General features: G+C 42.2%; 1 protein-coding gene across 3 annotated transcripts; it reads right to left on the bottom strand.

The window, feature by feature from the left end:
• Positions 1–262: 262 nt before the first annotated feature.
• Positions 263–16,744, bottom strand: pcsk7 (proprotein convertase subtilisin/kexin type 7). 3 transcript variants are annotated; one of them, XM_031744075.2, is made up of 17 exons: positions 16,455–16,744; positions 15,424–15,731; positions 12,266–12,508; positions 11,477–11,611; positions 10,818–10,983; positions 10,623–10,713; positions 10,460–10,514; positions 10,159–10,297; positions 9,950–10,050; positions 6,438–6,605; positions 5,038–5,142; positions 4,842–4,944; positions 2,449–2,605; positions 2,198–2,292; positions 1,990–2,095; positions 1,736–1,853; positions 263–1,192 (listed from the first exon to the last, which is right to left on the bottom strand). In XM_031744075.2, exons 2-17 carry the CDS (start codon positions 15,670–15,672, stop codon positions 914–916), a joined length of 2,310 nt encoding a protein of 769 aa, XP_031599935.1. In that variant the 5' UTR covers positions 15,673–15,731; positions 16,455–16,744; the 3' UTR covers positions 263–913. The 3 variants fall into 3 exon arrangements, with proteins under 3 accessions (XP_031599935.1, XP_031599936.1, XP_039453865.1); XM_031744076.2 differs by having other exon boundaries at positions 16,623–16,744; XM_039597931.1 differs by lacking the exon at positions 16,455–16,744 and adding an exon at positions 15,862–15,957.
• Between the last annotated feature and the right edge of the window lie 763 nt (positions 16,745–17,507).

The raw sequence follows: 17,507 nt of genomic DNA, 5'->3' as shown, positions 1-17,507 counted from the left end.
CTGTTTACATTAAAAAATTATACTTCTTTAATACAGTCTTTAAAAAAAAAAAAGCACTGTAAAAACACCATCAGCATAGTACATCTGTACAGCAGGCACACATCGTCTATATATTATACTTTATAAAAAACTGATTTGCAAATCCCACAATGCAAAAATCCCATTTCAAGTTTGTATTTTTATTATATTTGTAATTATCAGTAGTAGATTGATAAGCCACAGAAAACAACACCAGGCTTAAAAAAATAAATGCATAAAGGAATTCCCTTGAAAAGCAATCTTTTTATTGAAATACAGTACCCACTTGAAGCCTCACATTTTACCATAGGTCACTTTTTCCATGGAAGACCTTGCATATCACAAGCACAATTGCTCAGGTCACCACACACGCACACACACGCCCACACACACACTTTCACACCTGTTTCTTTTTTTAAGTGCACATCTCAGTTCTTACTTCCACAGGTGTATTGTATCCTATCAAGCTCTTCTTTGGGGTTACATTTTAAACATATATGAGCAAATGAACACTTTCACACATGTAATTAAACCAGAAACCCTGTTAGGTCCATCTGATGGTCGTACCAGACCTGTGCATTAACTTTACAGGAATTTTAACCTTCATACCAAATTTTTCTTCAATGTCTAAAGAGATCGCAGAAAAAATGCGATCACCTTTATTAAGGGGATGTGCACAAGCTACACACCTTTACGTGCAGCACAAACACATTGAAGGCCACTCTTAAGGGGAATGCAAAGAAGGACAAGAGTGCACTGGTTTGACCCTCCAACACCACTGCTGGAAGCTGAGTGTGGGAGGCTAAGTGGGCAAGTGGCGAAATGAAGGTGTAAGCCTGAGAGGTCCTATAAGGACTAACAGTGTGATGGTTTTAGCCCTTCCTCTGGCTCAGTGCTATGTTGCCAGCCACTCCCCACTGGCAAGCGGCTGTTTGACATCAGAGTCCAGCACTGCCTGCAACTCCACCCCTGAGTCCTGCTCCTCAACCTCCCAGTCCTCATCCCCAGTCATTGCCTCCTCCACTCCTTTCCCTTGTCGCCCCCTCGTGCCCCGGTGACCACCCTGTCTCCTGGGTAAGCAGAGAAGGACCCTGAAGTTTACGTGGGCCACCATGACCTCCAATGTGTAGTAGAGGGACCAGAAGAGAGCAAAACAGCCAAGCAACAGCATGAACTGGAAGAGGAGGAGGACACAGGTTATAGAGACAAGGAATGTAAAACACCACAGGAAGAGTCAATCAGTGATCAGTGATGGCTGAATGTGCTGGTAAAGTGCAAAGGAAGGGAGCTGATAAAGAATGGAAAAGGAGAAAGAGCACACACCTAAAGGTTAGCTGAAAGGTTAATTAATCAATACTTGATTTGTTTATATCCTTTTGTCCAGGGGCTCACAGATTTTAGTTACCCTCTCACATGTCCACCATCCTACTACTAAGTTGAGTTACACACATCTTAGCTAAATAAGAAAGATGAAGGCCTGAGGATATATTTAATCACTGGAGACTTTATGATCACTTCCCTGATTGATGGTTAAAACCATGAAAGTTGTACAAGAAACATGTTAAAAAACAACAACAACAAACACACATCACCTCCCCAGGGAGAAAATGAACACAGTCCGCAGAGAACTCAAAAGACTGAACCACACAGTGGGCAACAGCATGGTAACCATGGCGCAGCTTGTCTGAGTGTGCAACGTAAACGCCGCGTTGTTTACCTTGAGGTTGTTGGACGTGAAGGGCTTGGTGATTTCTGGAGGCAGGTCCAGGCCTGGAGGGCAGTGCAGAGAGAAGTTGCTGTGGAGATACCTCCCACTCATTGCCTCCTCCACCAGCCTGTCAATCGATGCACAGCCCATCAAACTCATAGAACATCTTAGTAAAAACACTGGTTCACTCCTAACATCTGCATTCAGGCTGGGTTTGAATTAATTTATTGCCAAAGTGTTACGCTGACTGTATCGGTTCTTGCCTCTGTCTTTCCTTGACCTCGCTGAACATCATAGATGAACCATACAGAGTCAACTTCCTCTCCTTCAGCACTCCCACAGCGGCACACTGGTCAGAAGATTCATCTTCTACAGAAAAAGTGGAGTGAGGAGGTCATGATGAAGAGCCAATCAAATAAAAAAAATTTAAAAGCCCAAACGAGTCTAGCTGTAAGCAGGGCAGAAACTCACTGTGGTCAGAGATCTTGAGGGTGTAGAGGCCCTGGGCTCTCTCTCCCCAGCAGCGCACAGTGGAGAAAGTCCAGTCCTGGTAGCCTGAATTATCTCTATGAGCACAAAACACACACAGCTACATTAGACTGCAGCACAAACTATTTTTCAGTGCAATCTTGACATACATTAGAAACCTTAAACGTGAGTACGTTTCACAATTACCATTTTCCGCTAAGTTCTGTGTCACAAAGCTTAAAGAAAGAAACTACCTGTCGATGGCACGGCGAGCCCCGATGACTGATGTCATACCACTGGGACAGATCAACACGAACTCCACGTTGCCACGGCAAGGGTGGGTGACTGTCACGGTCACGGCCACATGCTCCAGGGTCTCCATTCCAGACTGTCTCAGGTCGGCAGCAGAGACTGATGGAGAGGAGAGAGAGCGGCTCACTGTTTGTATGTTTGACAGTTTGACCCTTTATTCTAACCTTGTAAACAATGAAGAGTATGTGAATATGCTTGAAATCATTCTGAATGCATGTTTAAGTTTCTATTTCAGGGCTCATTAGCTTCATTTTAAGTGCTGCTTCACAATACGGTGGTGATAAGAATCCAATTTTCTACTCGTCCTATTATTTACAAAACTTTATTTCAGTAAAACTTCTTTGCTGCCATTATGACAAACCAAATAACATTTCCTTTAAAAACAATTAGAGTTTAGCTAATGAATAAAATCAATCCTAATCTGGAGAGACTTTAAAACAGAGAAATACAATAAAAACCACTATACTTTAAAATTTCAATCTTCCCTCAGACTTGAATCTGTTATCAGTGAGTCTTCCTGACCACCTCTTGCCCTCCCAGTGCAAGTGTCTGGCAATTTCTCGGTATTTCCTGGGCTCTGAGTGCTAATGGGCCATGGTTCTATCTGACCATGTAGGGCTGAACACATCCTCAGGGCAGGGAAGGACGCAGAGGGCCCAAGGAGAGAGGAGGAGGCGTGTAAACAGAGGTGTGGACGGTGAGATGGAGAGGCATGGAACAGATGTAGAGAAAAAGGGAATGATCGGGAGGGGCAGCAAGGACAAGGAGACAAGTGGAGAAGAGGAAAGTAAGAAGGAAAGGAGAGCAGGACTGTGGAGGGGAAATGAAATAAAGGACAAAGAGATTAGAGAAGCTTGGAGAAAGGTTTTAAATGCTAGAAGCTCTGACAGCTCAGAGTTCAAATCAACTTCAGATTTTGGAAGATTTTCCATGAATGCACTGGTCTGGCAGTGGTTTTCACTGGAGTTTTTAAAGAAACATGATATGCATTCAATAAACAGGGTGCGGTGGTGACTGCGTAATAAACTCCAGACAGCACGCTGCTGACCTGTGCTCATAGCTCAAGAAGGGAAGACACATGAAGATAAAGATGTATCCTGGGATAAAAGACTGCATGCTTTTCTAAATAAGCAGATGATGGGGTTTTTTATATCTTTGTCATTGGGCTGCACATTTAGGCCAAGCTAAATAAATTCAGTGTGGAGCTATAAAAATGATGTAAGATTGTTGAGACTTTTTTTTTTTTTTTCAATCCAAACTTTTGTCTGAGATGACAGGTTTGAGTATACCACACAAACCAACTCTGCTAAATGACTGCTCTGGGTTAGAATGTGATGACGCAGCAGCTGTGAGCTTTTACCATCGTGTTTCTCTTTTCCAACTAACTCGCTGTCGTTCCTTCACCTCGCAGCAACCTAAAACCTCTATTCTCCACAGGAACGTGAAACTACGAGCTCCCACGCATCCTCTCTCCCTCAGAAAAGTCAAACTCAAGTTGTCTGTAAACTAACGTCACCCACTCGCCCTGAGCTGGGCTGATGAAACCTGAGGGATGTGACTGGCCATGAACAGGTCAGAGCAAGTTGCAGTGTGTGCTTACAAGTGGATAAAATGTTCACATGGGAAGAAGAAAGTTTGAAAAGCTTAAGGGGAGGCGCGTTAGTGAGTCAGCCAAAACACATAGAAACTACCACAACAAATACCAAGTAGTGTGACGGGCAGGTCTGAACAGCGTCAATGATGAAGAAAAAAAGAGCCCCAACCAATACTGACTGAAACAACGCTTAAAGGAGAAAATGTGGAGTATAGCAGCTCTTTAACTGTCAGCAGCTCTTTGTGCGCACACACACAGACGCACACACATCTGGCTGTATTCCTGAAATCAACAAGCCCATAAAAGAGGGAAGATACAGATCGAGGGAGGAGAGGAGGAGATGAGGGAGAAGGAAATGTTACTGCTAGAATGAGGTCACCATATGCGAAAAAACTGTACAAGGGAGAAATTACATACACAGATAGCTGAATGTGAGAGATTCAGAGCGGTGAGTGATGAAGGAACAAAATGAATAGTGAGAAATGTTAAAGTAGTTATATCAGAAAAAAAATGAAGAAAATGGAAAAAAAACTGCAAAAAAATCTGGAAAAAAAAAATCACCAAGGGAACTCACAAACAAAGAGAACATTACCAAATATGGACAGGCAGCCTGTCTGAGGAGCAGGCAGGCAGAGAGGGAGGGGCAGAGGGAGTTAGCTACATGAGTGCAGTGTGTAAACTTGACAAGTAAATGTCCAGTAAAGAGCTGAGAGAGAAGAGTAGACACTGAGGCAGGGTTACCTTCCCAAGTAAGGATGAGCTCATCGGGATAGATCACAATGGGGGTTTCCTCCTTTATTACAGAGCTCTGATAGGACAAGAGGAATGGCACTGACTCCCACACCTGAAAGAGAAAACAGAGACATCTTCAGCCTAACCTGAAGTGGACATCTTTATTGAGAGTAGTGGCCGTGTCTCTACGTGTGTATGTGTGAACCTTGGCAGCATTGACGAGCCTCCACGCGTTGAGCAGACCGAAGCCGTGCTGGTGGCTGTGATGAAATCCTGCTCCGTTCACCTTCCAGTCGGCACTACTGTCGCACTGTCAAAACAAACACAGCCAAGATCGAGTTTATACTTTTATTGAGCAACAGAAATGACAAAATAAACAACAGAGACCACTTCCAGGTGTATTGGGAAATGAGATACATTAGATCTATCACGGTAATGGGACAGCTTTGCTCTTAGGCAAATTTTGTTACCCCTGGACAAAGGCAGGCTCTCTGACTCTTAGCTAAACTGGCTGCTGCCTGTAACTATGTAAATACAGTAGCAGTAAGTTTGGACAGGGCTTACCCATCCATATAAAAGCTGATTCTTTATCTGGCCTTCATAACACTCAAAGCATTGCTTTACTATTTGTGATTACTGAGTAATTAACAATAATGGGGGTAGATGAGCTTCTTATGTACCAAAATGCATTCAACATCACACGCTGACGATATCGGCAGTGCAGAAAGAAAATTAGCAGGAATTTCCATGCACACAAAAATAAAAAATAAAAATAAAAATTTGGCTTTGTAAAGCATTTAGGAATACAATCTGAAGACTGAAGCTGTGAGGGACATTTGTCATGATATACTGACCATCTACACACAATTCTTTAATAATAAAAATAACTTGCAGAGCTTGACAGCCACGTGGTGAGGAGACTTAACAGGGACTAATGAGCCAATTCCGGCAAAGTTCTCTGTTTGATTCCTGGTTGGCTGGACCGTAGCTGCATGTTCCTGAAATCATCACTTTCTCCTGCTTGTCTGTTTTTATTGCACTCTATATGTCGGCGATGAAGACCCATAAACCTTTATAAGCCAATAACTCTGAGTTTTATCCACTGAAGTAAAACACTGCTGAAAAAAAAGGGAAGATTTCAAAACACTGTTAGAACTGTGAGCTAAAGTGTGCCAGATCCTACATTTAGTTTACTTTGCATCCCATTTTCACCTTTCAGGTTTTCACATGTCATTTTGAATCATTCTGTGAACAACTTATATTGTGACCTGATTGGCTGAACAACAGAACACTTACTCAAAAGGGCTTTAGTCAAAAAGATACTCGACAAATACATTACACCAAATAATGCAAATGTTACTACACAAAGGCTCCAAACTCCAAACGTGGATATACATTTTCAACCCAAGAGCACAGAGAAGAAGGCACGAAAGATTAATGCTACAAATTCAATATCCAAACAAAGATAAAATATAGCAGCCCCTAAGAGAGAAGTTTATCTGAACACAGTGTGTGTGTGTGTGTGTGTGTGTGTGTGTGTGTGTGTGTGTGTGTGTGTGTGTGTGTGTGTATAATAACCAAGTTTCAGAATTTCATCAGGCTTACTTTGGTGGCAGTGAAGGTGATGATGTGCTGGATATCCCTCCAGGTGAGGCAGGGCCGGACCTGCAGCATGAGGGCCACCATTCCTGCTGCCAGGGGCGCTGCAGCAGACGTACCAGTGTGGCCCTCGGTACAACCTGTGCCCCCTTGCATGGACCAGTCTGAAGTCACCTGCAGAACCACACAGATGGGCTGAGTGTCGGAAGGATAGTTTGGAGAAACTGTGCACAGTATAAACAGTGTCACAGCAGTAAAAACTGTCAGGAATCCGAATATAAACTGTTATCAAACCCTCAAATCCTATTAAGAAGCCATCTTGACCCGTTTGAACAAGTGTGACCAGAGTTCAGCCCTCTGTATGTGCAGTTATTGGAGTACAATTTGACGGTGGCAACACCCAGAGAAGAATTTAAGAGCCATATTAAGATAAAAGAAAGTAAAATAGAATGAGGTTAAACCAACAAAACCACAGGAGGGTACAGATTAAAATGTGTATACACAGACAGAGCACAGACAATCCTAACACCTCCTTGGGCAAACAGCAAGAGATCAACAGCTATTCCCAGCTGTTGATCTCTTGCTTTTGCTCATGGACATCAAATACAGCGCAGTGTTGTACATGTACGGGGTCTCAAAAAATATTTTTAAAAAGGCAGTTATGATAGGATTTGGGTAGTATTGCAGGATGTTTTTCAATACACTCTCTGTTTAGCTGATAAGAAAATGATGTATTTTGGTCTTCTGTTCTGTTGCACTGTGTTAAAATGCCACCGGTGTGCAGTGTCTGCTGATCCACAATAAGTAATTTACTAAGTGCGTTTTATTTATATAGCACCTTTTAAGATAAAATCACAATGTGCTACACATCAAATACAGACAATTAAAAAAAGAAACAGATGATAAGACAAAATAAAATACTAAGTGCCAGTTTAAATAGCTTTTTAAATTGGGAATTTTGGAATCTAGATTTATGAATGGACAATAAACCCTGATCAGAACATCTGAGTCCTACTGGTGACACATAGCTGCAAAGGTTTACTGATATATTTAGGTGCTAAAGGTGAACTTTGCATTGAATTCTAAATTTAATAGGGAGTGAGTGCATTGAGATCAGCAGCTGTGTGAGATGAGCAAGATTGGGGGATCTGGTAAGCCTACCAGCAGCAATCTGTACAAGATATAGATGATCCATGGAGGTTTTACTGGGGCAGGTACAGAGTAAATTACAACAGTCCAAAGATGAGATGAAAGCATGAACAGCAACTAATATTTCTCAGCTGATGAAAACAAGAACGAACCAAAACTTTAACACGCAAATCCAACAGAGTGCTAAGCTCAGCGAGCTGTGAAACATAACAACAGTGAACAGGAAACAAAGTAACCAGTAAACTGTTCATGAGTATTTTGCGTTTAGTCCCACTGATCAAAGATGACATAGCCAACATCAACAAAGAACTGTTTGCCCCTAGAAAGTCAGGTGTTGTAGTACTTTAATTTGTTACCTTCTACTTTGTTAAATAGACTGAGCACATCTAAATAAATAATCAACCAGTCTCTTACTATCATCCCTTGAAGGACGCCATCCTTGTGCCACCTATTTAAGTGGGTAATGCATTGCCCATGTCAAATAGTTACACTTCCAGTCATTTGTTCTAACTTTCAACCTCCTTATTTACAACATCCACTACAGGTATTAGAGCTGTTGGCAAGGCCACACAGACTGCAGGCCCTTGAAGCTATGTCCAGTAATGAAGCGCTGTTCTACAACAATATAACTGCTATTTGTGGTGACACCTAGCGAAGGTAGCAAAGTGTAATCATTCAGTCAATCAAATGCTGCCAGTACAACCGCTGCCATCTACCAGATACACTGATGTAAAAGCCAGGATGTGATGGAGACATGAGAAAAAAATATGCTGCCAAACCGTGGCCATCATTGTTCAAAGCATTAGAGGCTCTTTTTTATCTCATATATGAGGTTTTATAAGGCCCACATGTCTTTTAGAAACAGTCATGGTGTATTTATTTCAAACAATTGAATTTCTTCATCTCCAACACTGAACATCATGTTTTAATTAGTCACAGCTATTATTTGGGACTTTTTTTATGAGATTTGAAGCCCCTAAAATATCTTCAATCCTCCATTAGTACAAGATGCAAAAACTTCCAACAGCTCAGAAGTAATTCCTAAGATATCACTCCTTTTTTTTTCTCATGACTGTCCAGATGTTATAAACTCAATAATAAATCCCAACTCAGAGCATTGGTGACAGCAGCTGTTCTTGGTAAGTTTCTGGAGTCTATTACACTAACAGGCAGCGTCTGGACAGCATTTGGCCTGTGACCATACTGTGGTCAGCAGTGGATCACACAGCCCACTCCTGGCTAAGCTCTTCTCCCTCAGGCGATGACATCCGCCGCTCCAAACTGCGTTACCGTGGTGATGCACAAACAACAGCAAATATAAGTCAGCAGCTTCACTGGGCTCTTATCCCTGTCAACATTAGTCACAGTTTTCAGATGAAAACACTCCCTGTTGCTCTTGATGTGGAGCTGCTCTTTCAAACAGCTGTCCCCATCACTACAGTTTTAGACCTTTCCAGTAGAGAACTCAAACATACTGGTTTGCATGTCATATCTGTGAGTTTGGTATCTGCAGGCTTAATCAGTAGGGTGAAGTGTATGCGGCACAACAGTTTTTAAACATCTAGAGCGAGAAACAGACGACCCTTTTGAAAATTTTATATAGATTTTCAATATTGGCGATCACTCACTTGCTCACACGTGTGTGCTGGCCAAGAGGTTCACAGCTCACCTAGACACAATTCAACTTTATGTCTCCTTTCGAGTGCCACTTATGCGGCTTGGCTCAACTTTACTCGGTTTTGGTGATTTTTGATTAAAATTGAGCACCACTTCAATGTGGGTCTGATCATTGGTGCTGCACAGCAGCACAAAAGTCCCGTAACATCATTTTCATGCAACGCAAACAGTTGGAACCCTGGCCTAATAGGTACTAAAAAAGTACCTGCTACTACCACCTAACAGAAAAGCAGAGTCAAGCAAAGCCAAGTCTGTGCTAGTGGAAAGGAGGCTTTGGAGAGTAACAATTTTTGGGAACCTTTTATTACACTTGCAATAATGTAACAAGCTATTTCAGCTTGAATGGAGATACAGAACAGCCTGCCTCCACAGATTTATCTTTTAAATTTCTGCTACATTTAGCATCACGCAATGCTGTAGTTGTCTACAAACTGTGCTCCGCTTGGAAGAATGCCAAGACTCACCTTTGAGTCAATCTCTGTCTAGTTGCTTTCTTTACACATGGTGCACATGATTCAAAGCTGTTTGTCGTGTTCAGAACGCACACACCTCTAGTCTGAATTTCACCAAACATGTAAGGTGTCAAACCACTGTCATGGCCACTATTAACCCAGCTAAATGAAGCTAAACTGAGTTGAGCCACTATTCATGCAGTTAATTCTTTTACTTGTCTTTGTTTTGATGAGACTTACGATGCTCCTCAAAGAGCCTCTCCCGCTGCTGAAAGTGACAGCAAGCATGGATGCACACTCCTCAGCGTAGAATGGCATCTTGCCTTTCTCGTCGACCGCTCCTGCATCAAACAAACGCAGAAATTACTTGCATGCGCCACATGTACTGCACAAATAAACCTGCAGAAACAGGGCGGGCACAGGCACGCCTAAGAATGTCCAGGTCTTACCGACTGTAATGGTGTAGATCGAGTTGGCGTAACCGTCGTAGTTGCAGTTGTCGTTGTACTGACCACCGTTACCGCTGGCAACTATAAAGATGCTCCCGAATCCTCGTCTGCCTGCAATCACCCCGTGCTGCAGAGCTGCCTGTGGAGCAGGGAAAACAAAAAAGTCATTAGCATAAAAACAAAAAAACAACAAAAACATGAAGTGAAAATCTGCAGTGGTCTTCTACATGTCCAAGCTGCTGAGCTGTTGTGTTTTACTGCCCTCTGCTGGACAAAGAGTGCTGTGAATAGATGATCCCACCTTGCCCAGAGGATGAGGTCCATCCACAGTATGCCCATCATCATCTGGACCCCAACTAAAAAACACACAACGAGCAACATCAGCAAGAACATAAGAATCTTTGTTAATATGATATTACAGCATATTAAAACACTGCTTAATTACACAGGAAACACAGTCGGACCTGCAGCTGTAGATGTCATTAACTTGGTAGTGTTTGTTAAAGGCTATAGCCTCCAGGCTGTCTGTCAGTGGGCCATCGAGCACTCTAATACCTTAGAAGTAAGCAACAAGTCACAGATGAGATAAATTCAGAATTAACTCTGTCATCTTCAGATTTTAACAACGGAAAAGAAAATCAAGATTTTCCGGTCTGTACCTGCTACTTTGCTGCCATAAGCCACTCCCACGGCGCAGAAGCTGTTGTTGGGAACAGCTGCAATCTCTCCAGCACACCGAGTACCGTGGTGGTTGTCGCTGTGAAAGTCAGGGTGAGGCATAGGGTCTGGGTCATTTGAGTTTAGGTCGTAGCTGCCTTCCGGACTCTAAGAGGACATAAAATCAGTTTAAAAAAAATTACTAGAATCGGTAATAAGACAATCAAGAAAACTATTACAACTAGAATTTCTTATTATCCACTTCACACTTTGATGTTCTCTTCACTGTGTGATCACTTTTCTACTAGTGCGGACTGAAGTCTGTCTACACTGTTAAAAAAAAAAAACAACAACAACAACAAAAAACTGCTTCCCTTTTGCTGACAGTGACATTCTCTCTACTTTATAACTTTCCTCTGATCTACAACATGCTGTTTAAAGTTAAATCTGCCACAGCAGTTTCTCCACAGCAAGATGATTCTTGTCTGGCCTGCAGCTGCTAAACTATAATACAAAAGCCCACTGGCAGAATTGACTAAAAAAAAGTATCAATTACAGTCATTCAACACTGGATTCACTGCAAAACAAATAAAGCCATGCCAGTTCCCATTGTTAAGCAATAGGAATAAATCACAAAATTGCTTAGACAGTTTTGACTTACATAATTTGGTTGAATGTCTTGGTGGGTGTGCTCCACCCCGTCATCAACAACTACCACTGTGACTCCCTGGCCGGTAATATTACGCTCCCACAGTCCTGTCACGTTGATGTCCATGCCCTTACTGACGTCATTGTGCTGCAAAAACATTCAGATTAAAAAAAGGATGAGAGGAAGAGGTGGAAATAGAAAAGTCAAGATAAATCAAAACGAGAACAAAAATCAAAACGAGAGAACAGAGGGAGAAAAGGTGAAGTGGTGTATCTGGCAGTATGGGTCTTATTGTACAACGAGCATCTCTGTGAAGACAATCAGAGCTTTGAAATGCACTATGGCTGTTTTGTGTTTTTGTATCCACATGTTGGTCAGCTGTGAAAAACAAAGTAATAAGCTTATAAATTGCTGAAAACAGGAAACTATAAATGAGGAGCAAACTCAAAGGTTACAATCAGCTGAGCGGCAGTATTTAGCTTTTCACTTTACACGTCATTCTCACTTTAGGCAACACGTTTACTTTCCTTCTCTCTGCTTGGTAAGCTGTCTGATATTGCTCCGTAGCATTTGGCATAACCGTTAAAAATAATATCAAATGTCATGTGGCACACAGATTGTTACATTGATTCACATTTAAATTACCTGGCTTAAATTCCATTCTGATTGAGCTGTTAAAATAGAATTTAGAGTTAAAAATGCTTTTTAATTAAGATATGTATTGATTGTCAGCCTCTGAATTACTTAAAAATGTGAATGCCACATTTCATCATAAAGAGAGTCAGTCATATGCATCCTCACCAGGTGCCACTGTTTGGGGTAGTTGGGGTCGTTGAAGGCCATCGATCTCTTTGAGCGGCTGAGCACTCTCTCCTGAGAGTACCACATAACATGAGGGTGTCCTGCTAAAACATCCTCAGGCTGGACAGCTTGTCTCTTGATGCGTCCTACAGACCCAGCACCAGGCTTTGTAGAGCACAGCAAGTAGTGGCCTTCCAGGTGTCCTATCTGGCCATGGTTGTGCAGCCCAGCCTGCTCCGCTATCTGTGACAAGAGAGAACATAGATGACGACTGCAAATTAAACTGGGACAATGCATCTAAACATGGCCACCTTCATGTAAGACTAATGTAAGGCACTGCTGGTCCAGAGAAACCTTTTCATAGATTGTATAACATTTGGAGGAAGTCCCCCTTTTGTGTGTGTGTATCCACACTGGTGGAACTGTCAAAGTTTTGTCAAAATAAAAGTGAAGTGCAAGGACATAGCATGAGAAAATCATGAAAGTGAATCTCTATTGGTATGATTTACTGGAATATAACTGCAATAGGCTGGCATGTGCTCTTAATGTGGGCAGGAGTGATTGGTTAGTGGGGTTTTGGAGGTAATCAGGAGCAGCACCAGGAACTGCAGGAAGCCTCGGTCTAAGATTAGCGGCTCTCTGTATATGGTACTTAACATGTAAGTAATGAGTCACTTGTAATGTTATGTTATGCATCTTAAAAGTGAACAAAATCACATCTCTAATTTTCAACTGCAGCATTATCATGAAACCCCTGACACACAGTAAACACATGTTCCCAGTCAGTGTCCTCCAACTCTCTCTTGTGTTTGTAGCTTAGTTGCTGTTATGCGAACAACTGGCTGGCTGATGGATATGTTGCTCAGAAATGTAATCAGTTGTGTGAATGGAAAAGAAGAAAAGGAAAACGTAAAGGATCTAACAGTATGCAGTTCTGTGGGAAGTATCGCAGTGAGAATGCTTCACAAAACCGTTTGTTTCTAAAGCATTTTTACAGCGAACCTTAAAACAAACCCCGTCAAATCCCTACATAGATAAGAGACCATGGGATAAAAAGAGAAGACGAACAGGGAGCAAAAAGCAAACAACTAAAAGGTTTGGTGAAATGAAAAGCTAACGAATGTAAATGTGTTAAGTTCAAATGCAAGTGTATGAAACAGCCTATTATGGTTACAATAACAACAGCAAATTAAAGCTGCAAGCAGCGATACGAGGGCCCTCGCACCCCAGCCCGTCGAGCAAAGCACAACACCTAAAACCAGCGCGTCCGATCTGATGTCTGTTTGATGGAATTCATGCATTTAACCACCAGCTAACATTTCATCTAATTCAACCATTATTATAGTCGTCCCACTAGGTGGCGCTCTAACCATTACTGACAAATGGCATAACAAACATTTCCGAGCTCGAGTCTCATCACACCTGCGACCTTTGGGAGAGATTGGACATTGTGTTTTGGAGTGACAGCAGATTACTGCTTTTTGGCGAGTGATTGAAACTGCACGTGCCGCCATGACCACCCCGTTTCTCTGAACGTAAAAAGCTTCGCAATTTAACATCACAAAGGTCTTTGGATTCCACACACTGGAGATCGCGTAAATCTGATGAAATCCCTGGGAGGAGTTCGTCAAAGAAAGATTCCTGAAAAGAAGGGAAATTGTCGCCAAAATTACACATTAATTTCAAAATGGCTGACTTCCTGTTGGATTTGGGATACTGCTCCAAGAGACTTTTTTGTACATCTTGATATCTCCTATAAGCTCACCAGGTTTCAGACTCATAGATAAAACACAGAGCAGGGGCTGTTGTTTTGAAAATTTGTAGGGGGTGCTGTGGAGCCATTTTGCACTATTCAATGAAAATGGTAAAATAACAAGAAAGCGCTCATCACATTGGAGGTGTGCGCCAAATTTCAAGACTTTTTAAACTTTCCAAGCCCCTCAAAAGCCACTTCATCTTTCATGGTGAACGGCGTTGCCAACAGGGTGCGCCGTTCAGTTTAAAGTCACAATTTTCTCACTGAAGCATCATGAAGGACTGATGGTGATATTCACCGCTTTTGAGGTGGCCACGATAAACCTGTGAAAATCAGTGCAACAAAATATAAGACATTACATTTCCTGTTCCCACTAGGTGGCGCTCTGCATATTCCTGACAATGGGCACATCAATCTGTTCAGGGCGGGTCTGACATCATCCCTGTTAAGTCTGGTTCTGATCAGACTGGATTTCATTGAGTTATACTAATTTGTTTCTTCATGGCGAGACATCAAAGTTCGCCATTCTGCAGGGGTCACACCCTTTTGCGAAAAGTCACAGTTTTCATTGTAACCCAAGACCAACTCCTTAAGGCTTTCCTGGAGAAATTTGAGGCTGCAGATGTCAACCATAACAATACTGTACACCAAAGTGTAAAACATGACATTTCCTGTTCCCACTAGGTGGCGCTGTCCCTGGTGTCAAATATGGCAGTTGAAATATGTTCAGGGGTGGAGCCTTATCATATGTGTGCTGTTTGGTCCAGGTGGGACCATGTATGACAGAATGAGAGGCAATAAGATTTTCATGGCGAGTCATCGAAATTCGCCGTGGCGCCACCGCTTCACCGTATCGCGAAAACTCAAAAGCTCCGCAATTTAACATGGCCCAGGTGTGTAGTTGAAACTGACCAAAGATGAAGCTTATACGACCAAATCCCAAGGAGGAGTTTGAAAAAGTTCGAGGCATGGAAATACCAAAATTAGAGCCAAAATGTCACCTTCACTTCTAAATTGCGGACTTCCTGTTGGGTTTGCGTCACATGGTCCCACTGACTTTTTTGTTTGTCTTGGCATGATACACATGTGTGCCAGATTTCATTCATGTAGCTCAAACGATGTGTTCGTAGGGCTGCATTTAACAAGGCATAGGTGGCGCTACAGAGCCATTTCCCAATGCTCATATGTAAAACCATTAAAATACAAAATTTTTCACCAGACCTGGCATGTGTGCAAAATTTCATGAGTTTTTGAGCATGTTAAAGCCCTCAAAAAGGCCCTTGTTTTGCCTGAATAATAATAAGAAGAAGAAGAAACGGAGCAGATACAATAGGGCCTTCGCACTCTCAGTGCTCGGGCCCTAATAACAAGCTCTTAAAAAGCATGAATGAAGTACTCTTACCTTGTTGGCTATGAAATCCATGTGCACAGCACCGTGTTCACCATCTTCTTGCTTGTGATCAAGGCCAGTGTGCAGCCGAACCGCCCAGGACTGACCCGGACTGCAAGAGGGTGACGGCCAAAGTGAGGGATCAGAGGCAGGTGCTAAAGGAAGCGAGGGGGTGACAGGGGTCAGAAGGATGAGCAGCAGGAGGGCGAAGGAGGAGAGAGAAATCAGGATGAGGAATGTAGGCAGATAGAGCTTTCCCATGGCGAGGAAGGGTGATGCACGGGACCAACAAGGTTAGCTCTCCTCATCGGAACAGCGACCTGAACATCAGACAGAGTCAGACAGGGAGAGAAGAAGGTGTCATTAGCGAGGACAATCTGTGAATCAGTGCGCCTTGGTGTTTATCATCTGCATGCTGCATTCAGAAGCAACGTTTCACATTCACAGCACCTTACTAACTGGACGCCAACTGTGTGAGATAAACCCTGTGGTTAAATCAAAGCCTTTGCACCAGTGAGACACATACACAGTGCATTCCAACACCTGCAAAACAACATCAATCATAGCTGTTGTGGGCGGTTTCTTCTAGCCAAACAACAGGTTGTACAACATGTACGCCTGCGGTTTTTTCACAGAACCAAATAACGATAAATCAATCGCCAGCAAAACGTCCAGTCTGCGCAAATGTGCGGATGTAACATCTATAACCACATCAGACAGACAGCCGAAGGCATTACCGATGGCTGCCCTATAGAAAATCTGAATTATGATATTAATATCCTTAAAACGGCATTTACGGTTATTTAAATCGTGGCTCTTTCTCTTTGAAACGCATTAGCATTAGCTTTCTTGTCACCCAACAACACGCTCTCTTGACTTATTAGTTTTGATGACTTCTTTTTTTCTTTTTATTCCGCTTACTAGCTAGCTGTACGTTTGACCGAGATTTGTCGTATAATTACAGCTTCTGTGAAAACACTGCCACGTACACGATAGAATTATAATGTAGTAACAACAGAAAAAGAAAGAGGAAAAAAGTCAACCTGAAGAGAGAGTCGGGTTTCGTCCCCAGCCTCGTTGTTGTCATAGCTTAGTAAGCGAGCTAGTTGTCCTGGCGGCTAACGAGTAAGCTCGCTGTTCTTTTATTAGATAAAGTAGTACGAATTAGTAGCTGTTTGAAAATGATTTGTAGTCAGACAGCTTCAGCTTACTTTTCCAATGAATCCCTTTTTAGTCCTCTACTGCTTATGAAATTCAGGGAACCAAAGGTAATCATCTCATTTCCGTACAAATCGCTACCTAGGTGCTACGTCAAGCAGCCTTTGCGCAAAACGTCGTGTGCGCTTCTTCCTGATTGGCCCAGAGCCACGGCGTAAAGCCCTGCAGTTAAAACAACAACAGCAAGTTATTCAAAACACTTGGAGCATTTATCGTAATCGAAGATTTATCGTAAGAAATCATTAAGAATTTTCCTTCAATATAAAAAAGAAGTGCAATTTCAACAGCATGTCTGTTTTTTGTTGTTTTTGTTTGTTTTTACAAGATAAAAGAAATGCTGCTCTATTAAATGGAAGAAATCTTCTTAGCACTCTTTGGGCTTACATTGTAGGAGTGAATGTGTAAAAGTACAGAAAAAGTTTTGTACTTTTTAATGTAGATATTGGGAGAAAAACAGGAACGTTTCTGTCATTTCTGTTCCGTTTTTTAAGTTTGAAGATATCATTGTAATACGAGGTGCTTATGTAGTAACTAAATGATTACTGTTTGGGTAGTGTTTTTTTTTAATGTTTATTTATGTTAAATGGGAGATTTCCCTAATATCCTTTGCACACAGCTCTGGCTGTGACCACAAAAGCCCCATCGACCTCTTCTGATTGCAAGGGGCAGTCAATCAGAAGAAAGCTGAGCTATAACGGTTTGTTTCAGACAATGGAAGAAATGGAGGGCCACATCAAGGCCAAGAAACAGTATGTAGGGCTTATTTTAAATTACAAATCATGCAAGACTATTGCAGTTGAGTTCAATAACACACACACACACACACACACACACACACACACACACACACACACACACACACACCTATACATATATAT

This window comes from Oreochromis aureus, linkage group 14 (genome assembly GCF_013358895.1).
Source record: "Oreochromis aureus strain Israel breed Guangdong linkage group 14, ZZ_aureus, whole genome shotgun sequence".
Lineage (NCBI taxonomy): Eukaryota > Metazoa > Chordata > Actinopteri > Cichliformes > Cichlidae > Oreochromis > Oreochromis aureus.
This window is presented reverse-complemented; position numbering and strand designations above follow the sequence as displayed.